The following is a 25,851-nucleotide window of genomic DNA, read 5'->3' on the forward strand; positions in this document are numbered from 1 at the left end:
CATTGATCTTTCCATAAAAAAATATCAGACTCAGCTATTCAGCTTCACTATTCTAGCACAAGGCTCATGATGTTCACCCTTTTGTGCGCATGAACTGGAACGGAACCCCGTGGTGACGTCATCAGCCTGGTAGCGTACACTCAATCAATCGAAATCCCGAACGCAAGCATTTCGTACTTTGAACTTTTTTTGTCAATGCCATATATACTTGTACAACTTACAAAAGCGTTCACATTGAGTGGTGCATTGTCTCGAGTCTTGACTGCAGCTGTTTGCCGGGTCACGTCGGCATTGCAAATAACACAAAGGCCGATGCTGCAGCTAAAGCAGCTCTTGACGAACCCTAATCTCTAGTGCTGCTGCCGTCAAGTGTCTTCAAATCCACTATCAAAAGTTATACTCTGGGCCTTGTGAAGGGTATGACGTCCAAACAGGAAGAAATAAACTTCAAGAATTGAAACCAACAATTGATAATATCTACTTGGGTTGTCAGTCCAGAAGGGATGAGGTAATTTTACGAAGATGTATTGACCACAGTCACTTTACTCAAGACTGTCTGCTCAAAACGGATGGAGATGGACCTCCTATGTGTATCTTGATGAAGTTTTCACCATGAAGCATAGTTTGCATGACTAACGGGTCTTCTAACGGGTCTTTCGTAACTGAAACCCTGACTATCGCCTTTCGGACAACAGAGGCCTGGTGAAATGGCTTTCTGAAAAAGTATAGATACAGCAAGTAAAAGCAAACACATTACGCAACGTTACGATATCGTACATGTGCACCAAAACATTTGCACAAGGTTTGGAGTGACCAGCCGTTGACAGGACAATGGTTATCATACCACCCTGCAAGGTGAAGTCAGGTATAAGCATTGCAACCATTCCCTTCAACCAAGTGACATCTTCACTCCGCCTGCAAGTGGTCGCAACCCACAGGCCGCTTTTACGACGAACAATGGGTTTCCACAAGGGTCAAAAGTTTAAGCCTTGGGTTTTCTTTAGTCCTGTGGAGAAATAGTGAGTGAGTGAGTTTAGTTTTACGCCGAACTCAGCAATATTCCAGCTACTATATGACGGAGGTCTGTAAACAATCGAGTCTGGAACAGACAATCTAGTGATCAACAACATGAGCATCGATCTGCACATTTGGGAATCGATGACATGAGTCAACCAAGTCAGCGAGCCTGACCCGTCAGTCGCCTCTTACGAGAAGCATAGTCGCCTTTTATGGCAAGCATAGATTGCTAAAGGCATGTTATACCCCGGGACCTTCATGGGTCCTGTGGAGAAACACAAACTCACAGCTAAATGCAATGTAAATTAATGGCACTGTACAATGACACCAGGTATTATCCTGACCCTTCTTATTTCCCTTTCGGATTTTGGGCAGTTTATTGTTTAATGCCACACGCAGCAATATTCCAGCCAAATGGCAGCAGTCTGTAAATCGAATCTGAACAAGCAAATCCAGTGATCAACAGCATGATCATCATCCATCGCAGATGGGACACGGTGACATCTGTCAGCCAAGGCAGCGAGTCAGACCACCCATTCCGTTAGTCACTTTTTATAATAAGCATAGGTTACTGAAGACCAATTCTAACACGGATCTTCACGGGTCTTTTGTAACTGGGAGTAGATCATCATAATTTATCATGTTCAGCCACTACGTTGTAAAGAAAACACTCATTGTGTATACAGTCGGTTGCTAACCTCCCGCGTTGACGAGAATGAATTAGGGCTTTCACAATTTCAATATTTTGAAAGGATTACCATGCCTGACAGGACAAGTATGCCGTCCCGTAAGCATGTTCACAAGAGCTTAACACTAAGGTCTATCACCAGCTACACACTCGTTTTCAAGGGTTTTCAAGCATTATAAAATTTAGAGATGGCTGTTGCTGGTTGGTCTGATTTAGCCCATGTCCTAAACAGAAGCCTTTGTCACGCACGCTTGTGTTTTAATCTTAAAACGTGCTAACGCTGTAGAATGGGGAACTGAAATCGATATTGTCATTCCAATGTTGTATTGGCCTTGTCCTATTGCACTGAAGTGTGTATTCACTTGTTCTGGGTTGTAGCGAGACTTCAGCATCCTTTTCATGCTGTTACCGAATGCAAGGGGTGTTCGGATGTCTCGCATGTCCGCGACATCTTGCCCCTCCGGCGTGGATCCTCGATCACAAAATGGATTACCAACTCGACATACACTCAATTCTTTACAGATTGCCTCCGTAAAACTGAAATATAACTGCTCCTATTATAACTTGCAAAAAGATGAAAATGTTTGATCAAATCGTGATAAACCAAGCCGATGCGTGATTCTTTACCTTATTCATATTAGATACTTTTCTATAATAAAGTCGTTGTTTATGAAAGGACAAATTTGAATCACATAATTGTAGACATTCACATTTTCTCAGTTACCCTGCATGACTCTTTCAGCACAGCTGAGAACCTCGCACAAGCTACGACGATTAAACTCTTGTCTTATTGTCGATGCGGTATGTTCTACCATACTTTCTCGTTGGGGTGCGTTAGCTAAGATTTGATGGCGACGAATAAATGCGTACCTATCTTGTCATGAAAGCTATGACGCGTATTTACTCGTGTACTCTACCTTAGAGTATATGTTTTAATGGGGCGTGTCAACGCCATTGACGTGTCAGTGCTTTCTCGTTTTATTACATTAAAACGTAACACAGCCGGTACGAATACTGGCGTTGTGTGGCGCACTTATCAAGGGCCTGGTTATTCAGCAATATTTCCTCTCCTACAATCATTCAATGATTATACAAATATGCAATGAAAGACAGAAACCTGTTTGTCGGGAGCATATTGAACCTAAAAATAGTTCTTTGCATTTCAGTGTTCTAAGTTAGCGGGGCATGCGTCAGCAGTGACATTTCATAAACAGGTCTGTATCAAACTTACGAAAGTAACAAAAACACGATGCCTATGACCTTCAGTTTCATGTGAAGGTCATTACATTGGTTACATAAATTTGTAAATTAACCCACACGTCACATATATCTTAAATCTTTAAAGTTTATGTAGTATTACATGTAAAATGGTAATGGCGTACCCATTATATCATGTTAACACTTTGTTTCAACAGTGACATTCAGAAGACGGGGGCAACAACAAAATCCAATTTCATTGTTATTACACCGCATCCGACATGTCAGTTTCCTCAATGTCAGTGGCTGATTACAGCTCCTCACTATTCACAGTAACAAACTCACATATACATATTTCACAGGTATAGGGTATTCTATACCGAATGTTGTTACACAATTATAGCCTTTATCTAAGCAGGTTTGAAGAACCTGTTTAACGTGTCTGGTGACATAGCACGCCTTATCTACCCGGTACACTCATTCAGCCCTGCCCACACCCGAGGGTGGGTCATACGCTGGCATTGCACGAGCGTAATAATTCAAGTTTGTTTTTTGTATTTTTAAGTCACAAGTACTGCGCATACTGGCTACGCACATGTACTTGTATGTGGTCGCTCCCCCGACAGGTTCTGCGGGCTCGGAAACTGATCGCCATTGACACTTTCGGTTATAGTAAATTCTTAGTTTGAATTCTTTTGAATTTTTTACTCTGGGTGTAACATGTCATGTAAATACAATCACACAATTACCTAACAATATGCATTCTTCAGCAAGTACCAAAGCGACATTTGCGGACATACTTCAATCAGGAAGTATCGGATAGATTAGTTCCTCATATTTCGCCTTTTCGTGAACACACCTGGCATCATCACTATTTTATAGTAGTTCATATGCTCTGTTATCTATCGCATTCACTGGATTGTCTGGTTCAGATCCGATATGTTTTCAAACCATGTCACGCAGCTGTAATACTGCTAAAACAAATATATGCTCTTGATGTAGTCACAACTGTACAATCCACTCTACATTTAATAGTGTCGAAAGGGTATTTTCGCCTTTGTTTAATGAACTGACATCTGTCAGAAAACATTTCATTTTGATCCAATATCCAACATTCTGATATTCTTGTTAAACATCCGATAAGATTGTTCTGCGGACTCTGAGTATGTCATGTTTAACAGTCTCTGGTATACACGGCGTAAATTGCATTACTTTCCGTCCCTGATACCATCCATGTGTGTAACGCTCGACATTCGCTGTCTCCAGAAGGATCATTGGATACGCATATGCACTCAGTGTACCATGTTATATCAGATACGTATATATTCAATATGGTTTTCTCATTTGAAATCATTTATTATGTTTTATATGTTTATTACAGTCGAGCTCTTGTCATAGTATGCCATTGCCTAGATTGTATGGATCAATTATTTTTAAGATCTATTTATGTCTTTAAATTTTAACTTTTATGGCATAACATTACATGCATTTGAAAAGTGCTGGTTTATGGAGCTATGGTTTTCAAAGGTTCAAACTAGCATGACATGTTCTGTCATTAATGAGTGCATATGTACACAAACAAGCATAAGCACAAGCAGGAAATAAAAGTGAACATATCACACACACACACACACACAAACACACAGGCACACATACAGATGATGAAAGCAAACATATCACACACACACACGCACGCACACACACACACGCACGCACACATGCAGATGATGAAAGCAAACATCACACACACACACAGACACACACAGACACACACACGCACAGGCACACACACATGCAGATGATGAAAGCAAACATCAGCATGTTTGACGTAACTTATCACAATAGAATTAAGGTGCAATTTTTCATTTAATATTCAAAATGCCTAAGTCTTAAGATTTAGTCGTTTTGAACATGGCATAAGTATAAACCTCATTTCACACATTGTTTCTTATGTATACCAGATATAAGGTTTAATCTTAAACAATCTCTTTATTAGAAGACAAAACCGGTTGTTGACTGTTCTGGAAACCATCAGAGCATGGCGACCCAGTACCAGCCAGCTCCCTCATCAGACGTAACCTGGATCGTCTGCTTTTCATGCATGATGTACCCCACGTGGAACCTATTCTACCCGGAACCCCTCCGGCTATCCCGATAAGACACAGGTTTCAAGAGATGAAAGACCTGTGCGCGTTCTTGTAAATAACATCCTTGGCGTGGGGTGGTATGTTGTTTATTATTCTTGCAACAGAGGCTCGGGTGAGGTATGACTTCAATGAACATGTATGGCCTATTTGCATAAGAAAAGACAGCCACACCTCCATCCAGTGTTAAAGTGTTAACGAGCCCTTTCCCTTCGGAGCATAACAAAATTCCATTTCCTTTTAAATGTATCACAATTAAAACTCGGAAGTCGATTTAACATAGACGTCATTCTTGGGCGATTGATAGGAACTGGTCACATGTTGTTGGGGCGTGGGTGTCAGAGAGATTCGGGTGAGAGTCATCACAAATATCGCACTCACTAAGTGAGGGTAAACAAGTAATGTTCAAGAAGAATTCTTAAAACAATTCACAAAGACATTCAGAAGATATCAAGAAAGTGTACCCGTGAAGGTCCGGGGTAGAATAGATCTTCAGCAACCCATGCTTGCCACTATGACTCTCGTAAGAGGCGACAAACAGGATCGGGTGATCAAGCTCGGTGACTTGGTTGATTCATGTCATCGGTTCCCAATCACACAGATCCATGCTCATGCCGTTGATCACTGGATTCTCTGGTCCAGACTCGATTATTTGCAGACCGCCTCCATATAGCAAGAACATTGCTGAGTGCAGGGTAAAACTAACCTCACTCAATTGCCTACTCCAGAATGTGACCGGCGTTGGAATGCTCTTATTTATTGATGATAAAAAAAACTGCCTCATGAATGCCAACAATATCCAAATGTGTACGATACCCTGGATACTGCTTTCAATAGTAAAGCAACCATCAATCTGTGTATTAACTGCACTGACTTCCAGCGCTTCACAAATACCAATATATTATTAAATGTATATATTGTTGGTATTTATAGTAATTATTCATTTTTCGTCCAGATCCGTGAAGATGAAGGTTAGAATTGATCTTCCGTAACCCATATTTGTCTTCTATCCCTATGGGGTCGGGTGGCCGCAATCGCTGTCTTGGTTGACGCATGCCATCAAGTCGTAGATCGATGCTCATGACGTTGATCACTAGCTGGTCTTGACCAGATTCGATTATTTACAGACACTTGCCATATAGCTGGACTGTAGGTGAGTGCGGCGTAAAACTAAACCTTTTCACTCACTTTCTGCACAGTGTCAAATATGGGAATATAGGATAAGCACATATATTCTGATGTGTAACTAAAACAAATTGACAAGCAGGCGTTACGCAAAACCTAAAATAACCGCACTGAAAGTTTACAGTCGTAGCAAGGAACACATGACTGACACGGGGAATTTGTCCACACTGACGCCTTAAAAGCTGCGCGGCACTTGTAACTCTGTGTTCATGTTTGTATAAGCTTACTTAATATTTACATCTTGTATATTTCATCAGTCAAGCGCGCATTTGCGACGCGTGATCGCCCAAGCCTCTTCGCAACAAACACCAATGCTCCTTAAGTTCAAATGGAGTTTTTAAAAATTCAGTGAAACTCAACATTTGCATCGTACACAACAGGGTTTTCTTCACCGTCTAGAAACATGTATTACGCAGGTCAAGAATGAAAGTGACAGCTTTGAAAGATGATGGCTATGTACGGGGTACTGCAAGGCTCCCACTTCAGGCCGGTCTTGTTTAGTGTTCACGAACTCGTGAAGCGTGGCCCGTTGCGTGGATACTTTGACGGCTGTAACGTGAGATAAGTCGCTAATGAAAACAGGTCGAATTCCCAGCTGGAGGAACATGAAACGAAGGTCAATACCCCCCATTCTCCCCTCTGACCGGGCACCAACATTTCAGTACGTGAATTGTATCAGTGACCTGATGACATTGTCCGCCCGGTATATTGTACCGACTGTAAAAGCGACCATTATATTAAAGTGGATTGTGAATGTGAAAGAACACCCAGTCTAGGCGTCACAAAGAGAACCCTACCAGACTTGACGCCCCACTCGCAGAGAAGAGAACGTGGGTGTCTTTTGAAAAGTGATTTATGTGCTCAATCGGGCGACCTAACGTTATCAGTCAGCCCCTGAGTCATTGCAGCCAACGCAATATTACACTTAGAAAATATATTTGATCTTTTTATAAAGTTTAATTTCACATACATCAAGGGCTACTACTTTAGAGAGCTTTCTGGTCATGTGTACATACTGATATATGTAGATTAAAAGATAAGATAACCTAAAAGTTCCAGGTGCTAGATATTGTGACATTAAAAATTAAGCTTGTGATGAGATAATGACAGTACACTCCTACACATCTCCCAGGTAGCTAGGAAAAAATGTCGGGGCTTTAAATATATTTTCGTGTAGCTGTCAGTGATAGCATGATCTGCAAATATTCCAGTGCAGTCAGACATTGGCGATACGCTATCGTATTGTCATACAATGGCTGCTATCAATCATCTTAATAGGCATCTCATGAGTCGAAGGTAGTACCTGTTTTAATTGGTAGTTAATATAGACGCAAAAAGGTTGAGGGTCACTCCAATTTTCAATATTAAAATGTTTAATAAATGTCATATTTAAATATTGAATAATGGGATGGTTCTTAATTTTTTGTGCGTATCCTATAGGCATGTCGCTCTTGAGTTAATCAAAAACGTTAGTGACGTAAGGATCCATGTCATACTTAAATATTGACTATTGGGATAGTCCTTAACTTTTTTGGTTGAGCATATAACAGACGTCGTTACTCTTCATGAGCTAATTAAATTCCGTCAGAGACGTGAGGATAGAGTATCTACCCTTATCGTGCAAGTGAGCTCTTACGTTAAGGCTTCACCTGACTCCGACCCGTTAGATAAGTGAAATATCGGTCATATTCCCTTGTTTGGAATCTGAGTCCTTGGGGAAAGTCCTTGAGGAAAGATTACAGGTAAATCCAACCCATGTGTGAGAATGTGTAAGATATCTGCCCTTGGTATTCAAGTCTTTGATTTAAAACGTCATGTAAATTTCATCCGCAGGAAAAGTCATCTCCCGTTGTTGGGTGTCCGAGTCCTTGAGGTCTGACTGTTGGTCAACGATCGAGTTCCAAATGATTTGGGGCGGAGTTGAGTAGTACAGTGGTTAAAGCACTGCGGCATAAAACTGGGACTCCCACGAATCTATATAATTCCGTCCTGTTGTCCTCTCTATCTGGCAGACAGCAGAATCTCGTAATCCTGAGCCCGGTTTTCTAGTATCTGTGTCAGTATTATCTCCCTTTCCTGACGTTCATGTCCAAATACCCTCTGCCCCGCCGAATTCTATTCTGGGAGGTAACAGACCAACTGGATTCACTCTCTATGCTGATGTTTTAAATCAGACCCCATAATTTCTTAATACAACTACAAAGACTCCACACTGAATCTGAATCTGATTCTGGCTCTGTCTCGCAATCCATGAACCATATTACTTCCCAATCAGTATTGAAACATATCTAAATGAAGTCTAGATTGTCCTCAGGTTCAAGAAGATCCCATCTCACTAGGGTTCACTTTTAGTAAACATGCAGTTGTTTGCTTTTATGTAAGTAATATCCTTAAAACGTTAGTCCAACAGTCCACAGACACTTTTCAGAAACAACTTAGCTGATCATGTGTTCAAGCTCGCTGACTTGGTTGTCACATGTCATGTTACATGGAACGACGCTCATGCCTTTGATCACTGGATTGTCTGGTTAAGACACGAATATTTAGAGACCAACGCGTGTAATATTTCTGCATGTTGAAGAACAAACCAACAGACCAAGTCATTCTTCGGATATCTCATACTAAGGCATTTTCTTGTCCACAGATCAAACATTTCTGAAAGCCAGTTTCATGAAAGTTCTCTCACGTCCCCGCAGATAATTGTGCATGCAGTATTACACTCCTGGCCATAGTTTAGAGACAGCATTTTCTGTCTGGTTCTAAATTACAAATATAGAAATAGTTTTCCTCTAGCTGGTCGTTTCTAAGACGTTTCAATCTGTGCCTAATCGGAAATATGAAACACTTGACAGAAATGGTATTCTGAACTATTCCCTTTGATTTTTGCCTTTGTAGACTGTTTGCAGGTAAACCATTGCCTTGCCTTTGTGTGTATTTGTGACCCGTGTCACTGGTTTTGTAATGATACGCTCAACTTGTTTGAGTGGCATGCTGGAAGTGGAGCCATACAATATAGGACAATAATTTATGGATGACAACGTCTTTATTTCGTGAGTGCGATGTTCCGGTACAGTTTTTGTACCCGCGTTGTCAAACAAGAGTGATACGCTCAACCTTTTTATCTCGATTCACCAAGACAAAGATAAAATGGTAATAGTAACTGACATTGTACATTGAGCACGAGGTGATAGTAACTTGCATTTAATGTTGGTGAAACAATGCTTAGTACATGTGCTCCATGCATTCTGTCAGAGGTAATGTTCTAATTACAGTTGTCACAGACAATATAGATATTCATATGTCTTTTTCAGACATGTTGACAAACAGAGATAGTATGATGTAATTTGAAAAGCAAAAAAATTACGGTTATGCCTAATTTCAAGAATTCATATTAACGTTACTGAGGATACTTCACGCGCTCGTGCTCGTCAACTGATCTCTGTCTGAACATGATCTGGAGCAGACAGTGCTAGGACTGATATCATAAGAATCCATCTACGCATTTTGGATGCGATGTCATGCACCATTCCAACCCGAAAGACCCCGTTATTCGCCTCTTCAGACAAACCTTCTTTGCTGAAGATCAGTTCAAACCCAGAACCTCAATGGCCTCTCTAAAATTTATTTCGCGGAGACATCCGTCCATACTTGTACGTTTCCTGATGTCATGGATGATCCGAAAGGAGCAACACTTCGGAGTACAATACCTTTGTCACCTCCTGTTGCTTGGTTTGATATCAACAAACTTGAGGGGAGATTTCTAGTTCTGCTCCAATTTCAAATAATACGTACATCATTATGTGAAACAGTGCATGAATGAGGATAATTATTCTCAACAATAACCGTGAGCAAATAGAAGCATTAAACCTATACACTGTTTACCACAACAGTTTGAATGGTTTTCATGGTGACAAAGTCACCGGGTGGCGGTGTAATTGCAAATGTCATATACACATGAAAAGAGGTATTGCAACAGATATCACTTCAACTCTCATATGCCAGTTTGCATTTAGATCATAGATATGTTTGTTTGTTTAATGATGTTGATCCTGCGGACGCCTATGTGTGTGTGTATCTAGATGTGTGTGTGCGTGCGTGCGTGCGTGCGTGCGTGTGCGTGTGCGTGTGCGTGTGTGCGTGTGTGCGTGTGTGTGTGTGTGTGTGTGTGTGTGTGTGTGTGTGTGTGTGTGTGTGTGTGTGTGTGTGTGTGAAAGTATACAGGTGTTCCTTTATTTTCCTCTATTTATTTCTGGAATTTAACCCACGGTGTAATAGGAAGCTTGCGAAGAATTCCGAGTAAGAATAAAGGAACACTCCTATTTTCACGTGTGCCCTTATTTGTTTCCATGATAGTATTGATATTGATTAGACATACGTGCTACGATCAAAGACGAGCATCACAATAGGTGCACCTTCATCATCCAAATGTTTTCAGTAAACGGTTCTTACAGCTAAAAAGCCCCACTGGTTTCGTTGTTGATAAGCACATATGGGGCCTCCACAAATGATAACTGTCCGATGCTAGCAAGTTATTGGTTTGATGACGGTCACTAGTGACTGTTAGGGCATCCAACGTTCCGGTCGACTACGGGTGTCAACTCCAAGGGAGGATACTACCCTTCCCAGAATCAAAAGACCCCATGTCAAGTGACGTGTTGAAACCAAAGTGGATTCCGCATCGACAGCCAGACCACTTATCCGTTGTTTTCCCCAAGGCTTGATGTTCCCTGGTCGTACTTATGTATATTCCGTTACACGTGACTGAGGGTGCTTGGTGCCACAGAAACACTACACATGCACAGAGGGTATCTTTGAGCAAGTACTTTTGGCGAGGATTCACTGAGAGTGAGAGCGTGCCGCTCACATTACTGTGAACTTAACTTTTTAGGTACCAGACAAAATCTGAAAGAACAACGGCTCACCACTAACATCTTAAACGGGGTTGTTGTGCCACATTTCGACAATGCAATGCCACAGCTCACATGTGTCCCTGGTTGTGGCAGAAACTCGACAAAATCCAGATCTCAATCAAACATGTCTAGGACATTATAGGTCACACCAAATTACACCACAGAGATCCCCAAGTACAAAATGTTTATATCATAGATCAAACCCTCCTAGCTCATTAGAACGCAATACGGCAACGTGAAATTTAACGTCTGATGCAGTCAGTAGGAGGATGCAGAGATGTTTTTGCTTTGACGGATGTCACCCCACTTATTGACTTTATGTCTGGTTATTGATATTGATATTTATATGATTGTATGCCAGAATCTGGAAAATGACGGTAATTGTTCACGACATTAGAGCATAGTTATCTGCACCACAAAATCGGTCAATTTTTGCCACATTTGCTCTTGTGAATAAACTACAGTCTTCGTTCTTTCTCGTTTTTTGTTTAATCATTCCCTGAGGGTCAGATAATCCAGCTTGTAAGCTAAAATGACGTGTAGTTCTTTTGATGCGGTTAATGGTAATATATTGATGAGGAGTTAATGAGGAGTTGCGATATTTGTTTCCATGTGTATACATTGTACCACAATGAAAGACCAGTTTCACTTCCGCGTCCGCACAATTAACTCTCAAATTAGAAACACATAACTCGATTACGGGGACAAGCGTGTCGTCCGTATACCCGGTCAAGTCAGGTGCTCTGTAGCTAAGGGTCATATAAGAACGTTTTACATGATAAACTGGGTCTCAATAGATAGAGTTAACGAGATGTATAATCTACACTTGTAACATCTATTGATATGGCTGAAGGGCACATTGTGTTTCATGGGGCCTGAATAACATGTACCTTTTACTGATAAAAATCAATAACAATGAAAAGAGGGCCTGAAGTGAAAGGAAAAAAATGTCGGGAATTCACATGAACTAACATTACCCCCATGATGTTTGTCAACCTTTTTGGACTTGGTGTTGATTGTTGTATTTATCTTTTATGTGATATCTCGACTGTTGTGTGGAGTCACCAGATGCCATATATTTATCCATTCTTAACTTCACAATATCTACAGGGGCACTGAGGCCGGTGTAGCCGAGAAATTCGGCCCTGGATGCCCCCGTGGCCTTGTGGCAGGTTCACAAAGATCTGTCTTCAAACAGACTTAGTCTTTCAGTAGTTTCAGTTTCATTTAATAGTGACGATGACGTTAAAATTTCATGAACTGGTTATGGTCGGCCATCTGTGATAGATACACTCCGTAGACATCAAAGCAGTACGTCTGCCAAAGATGTCACTGAGTTCACGTTTCGATTAAGGGTACCCTTTAAGTACTGCAAATGTGAACGCAATCATGTTCAAAGCCTACTGAAGATATCGCTGTCGTTTATGCTTTAATGAACAAATGGATGCTGCATTTATGCTTTCATTCTACGAGATGAATGTTCATCTGTTTATTTGAATTGAATTATGCCAAAGCTAATTCTATTTATTGCTAAATAACCACAATAAGAGGATTTGGTGGGGGAGGGGTCCTTGAAATGAGCGCGAAGGTATTTTACGTCCGATTCGTTGAGTTACACGCATCGATCCGAAAAAAATTGCCTTTCCAGTGATGGACAGAAGACCTGGTATCGGTTCACTTATTAAAAACTGCATTTGTTCTCAGGGTTTCGTGGTGTTTTAACGTTATCGATACTGTAATAGAATTCCAGCTACGAAACACCGTTGTTGTTGGCCTCTTGTTATTCAATACACAGGACAGAAGAGACAGAAGTCATTTTTGAATTACTCTTAAACTTTAGATGCTTGGTTAACAGTTTAGAAGATGCTATATGATGAACATAAGGGTTTTTCTGGGTTTGCTATCAAAATACACCAAGAAGATGTAACCAAGAAAAATCCTTATGTTCACTCTTAAACTTTGTTTGAAAGGCCCTGCTCTACACTGACGTCACTAATCTGTTTCGCTGTGTCCTTGTGTAAGAGCTGTTGTTTTGTGGAAACCTCTACCCAACTGTGTGATGAGTCAGCTGAAGAAAATGATATTCAAGCAGTCGCAAACTGCCATCTAATGGGACTCTTCTATTTTCATGATCCATTTAGTAGATGAAATCGCCTTTTTATCGTCGTGAAAAATGCAAAAAGATAGCTTTTCATCCTTGCTTTCGTCAGCGTGGGAAACATACAAAATGTCAATACTCTGAGGATCGTTTTGTTATCATATATAATTGATAATCAGATACACTGCAAAATACAAGGGGAAATGTTATGTTATCTGTGTCTGCAATAGTGGCAATTACCGTACTTCAATTATACATCCCATTATGTTGCTGTACACGACTGTATTTTTTACGGGGGAAGAGGGTGTAGGTCTCAGAGATAAGAGATAACAGAGCTTTGTTTTGTTTTCAAGATGTGAACCGTATTTTTTTAATTTGTCGTAAAAGCAAATCTACGAAACCAATGAGCGGAGTAAATGCCTCGTAGGCGTTCCGTGCCGCTGCGTTTACGACATACACAACGAATAAATGAATAAATTCTGTGGAGACATTGCACAAAGTGAATAATCAAAGAAGAATACCGCTAACTCGTCCAACCTGATTCCCCACCCGGTTACATTCATAGCAAGAGTTCCTAGTTGCCGTGGAGCTGCTGCAAAGGGCGGGTTGAGCTAAGAATAAATATAGAACAAGTCGGGTAGGATTGCCGCTCCTTGTCGCACGCCTGACAGCCGATTGGCGTCCATGTTTTCATGAAATAAACGGGTTGCTGACATTATGTGAATGTTTGGACGGGGTTTAACGGACTTCCTCATCTAACATCAACTTTAGGTAACGTAGAATCTTTCTATATATGTGTACTGATTAAATGGTGAGTTTAGATTGTCTTTTATATGCACGTTGTATAGATACAGGGCAGTAGTTTGCAAACACGGAGCAGGGACAGTGTTCAGTTTGATGATCTGGTTATGACATGAACAAGCATGTGTGAAGGGAAAAGATACATGGGTATGCTGGATTATCAACGAATATGATCAAGATGATATGGTGACGTTCGCCCAGATAATATGTAGCTATACTAAATGATTTTATTGCTCACTTTCGCCCAGTTATATCTTTAGAAAAACTATGAGTTATGTAGAACCTTTGAATCAGTCCGAAGTTTTTTAACCATTCGTCTAAATTATTCGGTACGTATCACATAAGATTATTCCCATCATTGTCACTCCGTACTCGTCCATATGTTGACGTGTAGGGAAATACGCGTCTATTACGATATATACCTATTTGTAAACCTCTTTAATGTGAACACTTTATTATGTGTGCTCCAGGATTAGTAACGTCCAGAGTCAAGGAAATCATTCGGAAATCATTCCATTACTTCGGCAATTATTGTCATCATCATTATTTTAGTTATCGGTAATATTTGAGATGGTTCATGTCATCATCATCATCATCATCATCATCATCATCATCATCATTTTTAATGCTGTTTTTCCAAAATGCTTCAGTGATATTTATTTCACATGGTTTTACTTTGTGCAACATCTTCATCATCATCGTCGTCGCCATCAACTTCATTATAAATATTATTATTACTGTTATTATTATTTTGTTGCTGCTGTTCCAAAAGGCTTCGGTAGTGTTTGACATGTATCTACTTTGTGCGTATACAGCTGATAGCTAATGCACAGTAACCCAGCTCGAGACACATTGTGCAGTGTTGTATTCTCACAGATATTCACATATTGTTGACACCTCAGATTACACGTTCTGGTGACTGTAATGATATGGTGTCAGCGATGTGTGTAATGTGTTGACCTTTTGTTACAGTGACGGTCGTCAGAGCTCCCTACATCCACCCGATGTTCGTCCCAGTCAAAACATTACTATTCTCCATAATTATGTTCTTTTTCTAAAAAATACAGTGTATATCTGAAGACTATTGTAGACCATAAATATTGATTATTATCAATACCCTTGTGTTATTTTGAGTACAATGTTACGTCATCTGCACTAATAGTAAAACTGATTCAAGACTGACTCTGACTTTACAGAGTTTTCGTGCCCGGTTAAACAAGTGTCATGAAATCTCGACACGAGTCGAATATTCTACCCAAAAGAGTAACATTTTTTATAGATGTTACTGTACATGTCATGTCACCAATATAGTGACTATTGACTCTACATATATTGATATAGCATGTAACTTCGTGGTAAATACAATAAATTCTTACTTAATGTTTAAATGTTTAATATCTTTTAGTTCAACATTTAATATTCATCTTTTCAGTGACGATGTGGTCGATAATACCAGTGCTATGTCTAGCAGTGGGCCTTGGAGGTGTTCATGGTAATGTATATAGCTTTACTTGGTTTTCCTTTCCTCCTCTTTAAACGTCATACTTGAACGTTTTGTACACGACAGTTATTATCCAAGAACATTCCGAATGACTAATTATGAAATACTTAATCATTGAGGTTCTTCGTAATCGTCGGTAAGATGAGATAATAACAACAATGATTAAACAATGAAAGACAAGAACTTCTCGATGTGTTACGGTCGGTTACTTGGTGTTACAGTTTTAGGGCGACGCGGGCCAATAAATGGCCTGTTTGCGGCTAACACAATGACTTGATTTAATAAACAATCATATGTAGTATCCTTACAATTTCAAAAGGGAATCGTTTACTTCAGAAAAGAGATATACAACCCCACTGATATCGATTTGTATAAGTATAATTATGCATATAACAAATATCCTCTGCTTTGTGTTACGAATTAAAAATCTAAAATAATCATTTTCCATTTCTGAAACATGAAATACTCATTGAACAGTAGGTTCAGATGATAAAGTGTGAAAATGATTTAAAGCCATAGACCTGAATCTGTCTCGATGTGTTATGACGGAGTTACTTCCCTTGTTACAATCAGCACCGGACACTATTGAAATAAATTTGAAATGAACAAAATGAAATTATGTTCACTCAACAAATGTGCAATACAAGGTCGACAGATCAGAAAACATTGAATGAAGAATCGCAATTTTAATTTTTATGAATATATTAGCCATATATATTTAACAATTGAAGTTGCTGGTTAGAATCAGTAACCATTGCTTGTCGTAAGAGGCGACTAAAGGGATCGGACGGTCAGACTCGCTGTTTTGGTTGACATATGTCCCCGTATCCCAGCTGTGTAGATGGATGCTCATGCTGTTGATCATTGACATGTCTGGTCCATACTCGAATATTGCTGCCTGATGCGTTAAATAACAAACAATTAATGATGAAAAATACATATGAAGTGTGTTGTGTTGACAGGCCAGTTACCGCTTTGTGATGAGGCGCCCTTAGTTGCGAACATCGGGTACAGATACAGCACCAGAGAATGCGGACACTACCTGCAGTGTCACAAGCAGCCACCTTCTCTTGGGGACGGCACCATCGTAGTGTCCAGGATGTGTCCACATGGCTACTACTGGAACCAAGACCTGGCTGAGTGCCGACAAAGCGGAACGGTTACTTGTCCTCTCGGTAAATATAATTATTGGTGGGGTTTTGGTCTGTCATACAGACACTGAAACAAATACAGTGGAAGCATTCTAAACCGGCACCCATCGGGACTGAAGAAATAGTCCGGTCTAGATAGTGTGCTGGATTGTAGAGGTGGTAATAAATCTTCAAGCCAAGGGTGAAACTAGGATTTTATGCTGGTGTTGACAACTTGCCGGATTGGACAGATGCCGGTTTTGACAGATTCCACCATATATTCAAAAAGCTCATGTAAGTCTAGAATATGCGGCATGTCTAGATGATCACAGTTTCATTTCTAAAATAATCATTTCTTTGGACTCCCTTTCATCCTATTTCACTTCTCTGATTAAGAACGTGTCTTTTCTGTGAAATATGTTCAGTTTAAACACTAAATGTTCGTCTAGGGGGTTGTGTGGGTACAGGAGGGTGTAGAACGTGTTTTCTGGGGTGTAAAGTCTAGATTTTTGTGAGTATACGCGTCCGTCACGCCACGTATTTAGCGTGAATACATTATGTGAAATCACGCCCTTTGAAGATGTATAGTTGGTGGTATGTTCCTGAAATAGTGGTCTGTTCCTGAGATAATTGTCAGTTGATACAAAGGATATTCGAAGCTGTTAGATCGGTATTGTGATACTTCAGCGGATAATTGCAATTAATTATGAAGCCTAACCAACCCAGACCCCTCCTAGGCGTATAGCGGTGTTAATATTAATCTACAATAACCAAACCAAAGGTCCTATTTGATATCTCTATTGAAAAAATATCCTCCAAATATCTTTTGTTGCATGACGCAGTGTGAATATAATGTACATCTACAGTAATAGTAGTGTACGTTTTCTTAACGAAACAGAGAGCTAGTTATTCTTACACTTTATACGTTGCATAGGGTGGTGTTGTTCTAGCATAACGTATGCACTCTTCGCGTTTGTCATTCATGGGAATGGTAACAGCTAATTAATTGATCAAAGTCTGACCAGAATTCTCAGATGCCTCTCCCCTCAGTAGTTGTGTTAAGAATTCATCAGCTGGCACCAACCAGCTAAGTGACAGTTAAGTGTCCAGTCATTTCAGACGCCTCTATCCTGATTCCAATTGTCGTACCGGTATTGAGTTTTGGCTGAAATCTGATAAACACCTTCATTTACATCGTTGATCCTTCAGCACGTTGTGTAAGCTTCACACAATGCTCTGTTTCGTGTTCGGCGTGTTGACACCTATATGCTACTGGAGTACCGTTCACGTCCCAAACACACCTTCAGTCACGCGTAAATGTTTTGTGTATTGTATTGTTACAGTGTTACAGTTAAAAGGTCAAAATTTTGTATATTATATAATTATTGTTACAGAGAAATGTTACAAGGTCAATGGGTGTTTTGGTATATTGCATTGTTACAGAGCAATGTAACAATGTCAGTCGTTTGTATATAGTATTGTAACAGAGAAATGTAACAACATCAATGTTTTGTGCACTATGTTGTTACAGAGAAATGTAGCGAAATCAATGTTTTGTGTATTGTATTGTTACAGAGAAATGTAACAACATCAATGCCAGGCACTTCAAGATGGAAGGAAGCAGCTGTCGTGCATACTGGGCCTGTAGTTCGTTCCGTAGCCAACCCGCATGCTGTGATCCTGGATTCCGTTATGTCCCAGAGCAAGGCTGTATTGGAGATCTGTCGTGCATGGACCCGTGTCCAGGCTCATGCGGAAGCAATGGTCAGTTGGTCAAGGAGTCAGACAGTTTAACCGAATTGCAATGATTAATTCATCTTATAACCTAGAATATATTGTGATTCGTCACGATTGCTGTGCTTTGAAGGTTTCTTAAAAATATCCTTCAACATATTATGTTGGCAGAGAGGCAGTAAGATACTTTTACCGTCACAAAATACCGCCTCCCTAACGGATTCCACATTTCAGTCGTATCTAAATTGGATTCGATTTCCTGTGACTATATGTTTAAACAGAATTAGAATTATGCGTAATCATAATGTCTCTCATCTTCTGTAGACATATGCCGTTCCGTGCCTGACTGGACCAGATCTAATTACTATTTCCACTACGAACTGGAAAGGGGCACCTGGAACAGATACGAACGCAAATGTCCATCGCTGGAGGTTTTCGATGTTATTGAGTGTGGTTGCATTGCTCCAGTCCGCTCAGGTAGGCGTGATACAAGCAGCCTTAATAAATTCATATTAACTGAATTCATGGTCCCTATCCACAAAGCGTTCGTAATATTACGGCGTGTCGCAACTCTATAGTTTATGATTGGCTAACGAATGTCGGAGCTCTTCGAACGTCCTCTGCAGCTGGATCGGAACGCAAGTATGATCATTATAATTATTAATTTGTTAACCCTATGTTTTATCGTGTGAATAGTCACGTGGAATAAAGAAGCAACGTGGGTTCATTATTTTCACGTTTGTGTCCTAAAGAAAAATAAATCTGGAAAGAATTCATCATATACAAGATTTTGTAGTCGACAAGTCTGGTATATTTTTATATATTATTTCTTTCGTTACAGGCTGCACAGCTGACTTCTCGATAAATTTTTCGTTTAATTCTACTGACGACATTTCGAGGGCGATTACCTCAAGTGTTACGATCAACCAAGGCCTTGGACAATTCGGGTCTGGTAGCAGCCTCATCGTCAACAGCGCCTTGCCGATTCCTACATTTGACCGTCCTCTTCTCCTTAAATTTCGCTTCAATGAGACGTTCGGGGGGACTGGGCGACGAAACCTCATCCAAATCCAGGACAACATTCAGTGTAACTCTCTCACAATAGACCTCAACCAAGAAGCCATTGAAATTTCTCTCACCCATCTTGAGAAAACAGAAGCCAATCTAATTCTTTCAACTCGGGTAAGTGAGTTACTGGGCTAATCATTTTTTTACTGTTTCTGTTATCTTTTCCCCTTATTTTCCTTCCTTAATTTCTTGCTTCTTTCACACCGTTCTCTGAAATATTCCAGATAGTAGACTGCACACAGTAAGACAAGCCTGTGTTTGACATCATGTGCACCGATCCTGATCATGTGCCCTGTTCGTCAAGGCAGTAAATCCTCCAGTCTGTACTAACAACCCAATGGCTGGAATTATGAACACGGTATCGTGTGATGTTAGGATTATGTATTGTGTTGTTGTAGTGACACAGTGAGTTGTTAAGGGTGAGTTGTTTTGTAGTTCAAGTGATGTATTGGAGTGCTAAGGGTAAGATGGTTTGTTGTAACAGTGACGCTTTGGATTGTTGAAGATAAGGTGTTTTGATAAAGTAAAGTATTGGATTGTTGGTGATGAAATGTTTTGTTGTAACATTGACGTATTGGGTTGTTGGGGAGTGAGGTAGTTTGCTGTTTGACTTGATACGGATGAGAATTCGGTGGAGGTTTTTTTTTTGTTAGAGTGACCAAATCATTTGTTACACATGTCTGTTTTAATGCGTTGATGGGGATTAGTATTAACATGTTCCAGAATTAGCGACCCGTGAAGATTCGGAATAGAACAGGTCTTCAGCACCCCATGCTTGCTACAAAAGGCGAATATGCTTGTCGCAAGAGGTGACTAACGGGATCGGGTGGTCGAGGTCGCTTACTTGGTTGACACATGTCATCGGTTCCCATTTGTGCAGATCCATGCCAGATCGTGACCTGATGGGGACGTGTGTTCGACTAGAAACAGTTTCTTGTTGTAGTGGCGGAATGAGATGTTGTACGGCAGTACTAACTATTACATGTGAGGTGTTTGCATGGTGAATCACCTACTGGGGTTGTGGAAACAGGGGAATATTTTGTAATCAAGTTTTCAGGCTTTTACATTGAACAAAATAGTTTCCCGATATCAGTAGGGCAGCATAAAATTCTTCTTTAAAGATAAGCAGATGAGTGAGTCATGTTTGAGACCGTCAGCGCTAAGATCCACCTCGTTACATAAATTCCGAATATTGGAGGATCGAGTATTTTGTGGGTTGTGGTGAATGTCCATTCAAACAGGTTGCTCTGACCTGTATAGGGCTTCTAATGACCACACTCATGGTCATTTGAATTCAACACACGCATAACAGACGAGTACCCTCCCTGTTTATCCCACTTATCCCTGTTTATCCCTGTTTATCCCAAGTTCCGGGACCACTCAATACCTTTCAGGTTGGAAGCTTAAATATTAATTTAACCAAATTTTCAAACAGTTTTGATTTTGATCTTTTTATATCGTTGTTAAATGATGTGATTAAAACGTCTTTGATGGGCATTTAAAGCTGAAGCGATGCAGAATATTAATATGTGAATGCACACCTGTAGCAAAATTTCTTCACTCCAGTAGTGTTATTCTTCCATTAATAGCATTAGAATTTATTCAGAATGATCCAGTAGGTTGTTGTACATGGAAACTTACGACATTATTTTAAAATCGTTGCTTATGTATTATTTCTGGTGTTAGAACCCACTGCTTCATTATGTGCGTGGAGAGGGGAGTAACATGTACAAAGTCTGTTACTTTGTGAAGCTATCATAAAATCCCATCATCCCCGTCCATTGGTTAAATTTTTTGTGTCGTGTTCAATGAATTGCAGTGGTAGCGTGTCAGCTTATCGTTGTCGAAAGTTCGAAGAAAAGTAGCCTCTGTCCCATTCATTATCATCATCATCATCATCATCATCATCGTCATCATCCTATTCTTCTGCTTCTCATTTTCCTCTTCATGTGGTAAACGTTTCGGCGTGTCGTTTTAAGGTTTACGGACTATACGACAATGTTTCATCGGCAGTCTAAAAGTTGGTGACTCAAAACTGAAACATACAACTTTAAGGGTGACAACTTCTTATTTATTGCATAGAGCGACGTTTTGATCTAGGTTTTTACATTGATAGTTATCGAGCTAGAAGTGAATGCAACCAGATGATGAGAGGTATACATGCATAGTGTCCTGTGACAACAACAACGAAAAATTGAATAACAACTGGTACATAATTGGGAGATGCCAGAGGATGACTAGAAGCAACACATGAGCCTGGCGATGAAGTCAATAAACAAGTGAACTCAGTTGTATGAAGTTCATAGGGTGTTTTTACAGAACATATTGACTGATTAATTCTTCATAGGCTGATGGTATGTAGTATCCTTGGTCTCTGTTAATCAAAAGTTTGTGGCAGAGGATTTCGATGGCTTCCGATGACAACATGGCTGTTTCCCTATTGCTACTGTTATTGTCATTTTCCAGCGTTTCTCTGGATTCATTGACGTGGCTGTGATGTACACAGGACGGGAGATCTCCGCTGTCGCCCGCGCTGGAAACAACATACACATGAACCGAGTCAGCGGTAAGAAAATTTGACCACTGACCCCTGTGCCTTTGTTTAAATATATCCAGATCAGTTGTCATTAAGAAGGTCAGTATCTGAATATCGTTACAATAAGATGGTACATTTCTGACGTACCCTCTTATAGGTCGAAACTTTCAGCAACGTCGTAATTATCTGCAGGGATGTGGTGTCAAAGAGCGGAACATTTGTTATATCAAATACTGGGGTGTAGCTAGCATTATGAAAACGCACCTCGTCTTACACATGATTATTGATAAAATAAATGGTTGGACACACCCTATTTATTTATTTATTTATTTATTTATTTATTTATTTATTTATTTATTTATTTATTTATTTATTTATTTATTTATTTATTTATTTATTTATTTATTTATTTATTTGAAAAAAAATGTCTCCATAATTGGGTAGACTTGTGGTGGAAGCATTCAATCATCACGCTAAAGGAGTGGGTTTGCTCGCCACATGAGTACCATGCTACGATATAGTGTCCTTTTTGGGTTTTGCTGTTGTTGTTGTTATTTGTTTTGGTTTTTTTATTTTTGTTTTTGTTTTGTTTGTTTTTGGTTTTGTTTTGTTTGTTTTTTTTGGTTTTGGTTTTGTTTTGGTTTTGTTGTTTGGGTTTCTTTGGGGGTCGGGGTGTGTTTTTGTTTTAAATTTTGTTTTTTGTTTTGGGTGCTTTTTGCTGAGATCTTTTCAACAACTTTAAACTAAATACCCATTCAGTATCACGTAATCTTAAATCTTAAATACAACCTGACTCCACAACCCTGACCCTGACAGACACTGACCCTAGCCATGACCATGACCTTGTCCCTGACGCTAACCCTGACCCTGACGTGGCAGATATATGAGTACTCACGTGAGGTTACGTATAAGTACGAAACGTTAATGTATGCATAGTAACCCCACTCACTCACTCACTCACTCACTCACTCATTGTTGTTTCACAGCACCAGCTTACCGGGTGATGAATAGTCTAAGGGTGGCATCCAGCACCGTTAACCCATTCACCGGCTTCTTTGACGATGTAAGTAAACAACCTAGTCCTTTCTTATGTCTTTAATTTGTAAACACGTCTCATGTTTGGTAGCACAGAGGTTAAAGCGTTTACCTCGAAGACCCGGGTTTGTTTCTCCACAAGTAAAATGTGTGAAGCCCATTTATGGTGTTCCCTGTCGCCATATTGTTGACCCGGGTTTGTTTCTCCACAAGTAAAATGTGTGAAGCCCATTTATGGTGTTCCCTGTCGCCATATTATTGGAATAACTTGAAGCTATGTGAAACACGACTTATATCATAACCCCGTCCATTGCAGATCTCTGTCTACAACTGTCATCCTAAGGGGAGACTCGTCGATCTCCTAAACTTCGTCTGAAGAAACTTTCACGTCTGAAGAAACTTTCACGTCTGAGGACACTTTCAAAATGCATTGTCACCGCCGAACAAATGGACACATTTAACAAATCACAGACAAAAGCTGCTCATGGCCAGTCCAATACTCATCATTAGCTTGTAGCTGAGTTTTATTTTGTATATAGTGTATCACTTAGTGACATTTTACAAAATTATTCTGTTTTTCCAAAGACCGTGTCCATTGAGGCTTATATCCAATTAAGTGTGTAAACATTACATCATGTGACATTAAGGACTAGAGTTATTAGCCCCCATGAAATAGTGTTCGATATTGTCAAACCTAAACATCGTTTCAGCTGCTTTATATTAATCGCCCATTGTTTGTTTTTTTCTGTGTCTTTTTGTTGAAATGTTGTATATAATGCTTGAATAAAAACATTAGATAGATTTTATTTAGAACTGTTTTGGAATAAGCGGGAGCCTGAAAGCGGGAGTCTGAAGGAAGATCCGGTTTAGAATTTGTCTTCAAGTAACCCATAACTTTCGTAAGAGGGGACTAACGAGATCGGGTGGTCAATTTCATCGACTTCTTTGACACATGACTGTCATCCCAGTAGTGTAGATCGATGCTCATGATGTCAATCACTGGATTTTAGGACCACTCAATTATTTACATACCATCTCCATACAGCTGGCCTGTGGCTGAGTGAAACGTTAAGCAGCAAAAATAAACATGGTTTTCCCCAGTGCCAATTCTGGTTGACCATTGTTCCCGGTGACCAATGCATGTCTTCAAATATGATGACATCATTGATCGTAATGGCGTGTAAGGCCCGGGTTCGATTCCCTACATGGGTACAGTCCTGTTCCCAGCTGCTGGGATATTGCTAAAGGCGACGTAAAGCCCAAACTTACCCGTTATAACCTTACCCGTTGATACATAAATAGGGGTCGGATGGGTGGTCCCGTGGTTAAATCGTTCGCTCGTTACGAAGTTCATTTCTCCAAATGGTTATAACCATTTTTAGTGTCCCCCTCCTTGAATTGTTAGGATTTTGTTGAAGGCGACGTAAAACGATTCTAATTCGCTCATTTCTGATAACCAACAGGCGGTTTCATGTTTATTCAATTCGTAGCACTACGGTTTATTCACCATTGTCAAATTTAGTCAGTATGCACACACAAAACGTATTGGAGGGAACTAATTTGTCTGGTGATTGTGTAAGTTCAAGGAGTGATACGATTAAACTTTGACCTAGGAATTTGACCTGGCTTACATAATGAATTTCTTTCACGAAAAATAGCGTAAAACGAGTTGAATTGTGATGGGAATAACTGTCCTGTGTTGACGAACTGGGGACGTATGCCGGTGGTCATACAGCCGCACATTTAACATTATATCGGTTCCGCTTACGTGTCGCGGACATAACTAGAATTGCGGCTCTATAACCGCCGATATCCGTCCCCAATTCGTAAAACACAGTACAGTTATCCCCTAATTTACATTAATTTTAGAAAAAGCTAGATGGCCATGAAGCAAGGGGAAATACGAGTAAATATACTCATGGAAACAAATAGGGGAACACATGAAATTACAGATGTTCCTTTATTCTTTTCCAGGTTTCTTCACACGGTGTGTATTGTTTTTGTTTGGGGGTAAAATTCTGGCAATAGATAGAGGACCATGTCTACATTCATATGTTTCCGTATTCGTTTCCAAGGGTATAGATGCACATTGAGTAGTCACTAATAATCTTGACTATTAGTTGTTAGTTGTTTAACGCCGCTCTCAACAATTGTCAGCTGTCGTTAAAACAAAGTGACGTATAAACAATAGCTTGACAGTTACCATAGCTTGTGTGTTGGTATGTTTGGTGATTTGTACTAATGTCGAATTTTACGATTTAAAAAATGTCATTTTGTCACGGTGACATGACGTAACGTTTCTTTTGCGACGTTGCGTTCTACAGGCGGCGATGTCGGACAGCCAGCCCAGTTTTGAAAGTAGATATGCGCTTATTTTCGTCAATTTAGCGACTTCATTATTAAACAGAGGATTATATTCGCGCCCATAACACGACATCCATGCCTAAGTATCGGTATATTCCTCGCTTGGGAAATGCCAACATTTAGGCATTCGTGTCGTAAACCAAAGACATATATTCACAGGATAGGAAGCCTTAGGCTATATATACGCCGCGGAAGCTGGCCTTGTTCACTCGTAGAGGGTGAGAACGTTCCTCCAACAGCGACTCACGATTGGTCAAACTGACAATCTGCGCTTGCCAATGTTTCCTTAGTTACCAAAATATCCGGATAACGCAGCTGTCAAACTTTCACGACGCTAAACGTCATGTGTATGTGTGTGTCCCACGTCTTATACCTGCATGGATGATTTACTCATCTATTTCCGATAAACGCGATCGTTATCCATCTACCAACAAACAAAGACG

The 25,851-nt window shown here is 40.0% G+C and overlaps 1 protein-coding gene across 1 annotated transcript; it reads left to right on the top strand.

Moving 5' to 3' along the window:
• Positions 1 to 13,732: 13,732 nt before the first annotated feature.
• Positions 13,733 to 23,845, top strand: LOC137262016 (uncharacterized). The gene is made up of 9 exons (XM_067799814.1): positions 13,733 to 14,010; positions 15,473 to 15,532; positions 16,504 to 16,716; positions 18,247 to 18,435; positions 18,730 to 18,882; positions 19,247 to 19,587; positions 21,940 to 22,039; positions 22,996 to 23,072; positions 23,361 to 23,845. Exons 2-9 carry the CDS (start codon positions 15,478 to 15,480, stop codon positions 23,418 to 23,420), a joined length of 1,188 nt encoding a protein of 395 aa, XP_067655915.1. The 5' UTR covers positions 13,733 to 14,010; positions 15,473 to 15,477; the 3' UTR covers positions 23,421 to 23,845.
• The last annotated feature ends 2,006 nt before the right edge of the window (positions 23,846 to 25,851 follow it).

Source organism: Haliotis asinina, chromosome 14, assembly GCF_037392515.1.
Source record: "Haliotis asinina isolate JCU_RB_2024 chromosome 14, JCU_Hal_asi_v2, whole genome shotgun sequence".
Taxonomy (NCBI): Eukaryota; Metazoa; Mollusca; class Gastropoda; order Lepetellida; family Haliotidae; genus Haliotis; species Haliotis asinina.

What these genes read in the sequence shown, in the direction of transcription:
- LOC137262016 (XM_067799814.1), top strand. Translation starts at nt 15,478, where the DNA reads ATGTGGTCGATAATACCAGTGCTATGTCTAGCAGTGGGCCTTGGAGGT. An exon ending in GGGCCTTGGAGGTGTTCATG is followed by an intron (nt 15,533 to 16,503) that starts GTAATGTATATA and finishes TTGTGTTGACAG; the next exon opens with GCCAGTTACCGCTTTGTGAT. An exon ending in AACGGTTACTTGTCCTCTCG is followed by an intron (nt 16,717 to 18,246) that starts GTAAATATAATT and finishes GTATTGTTACAG; the next exon opens with AGAAATGTAACAACATCAAT.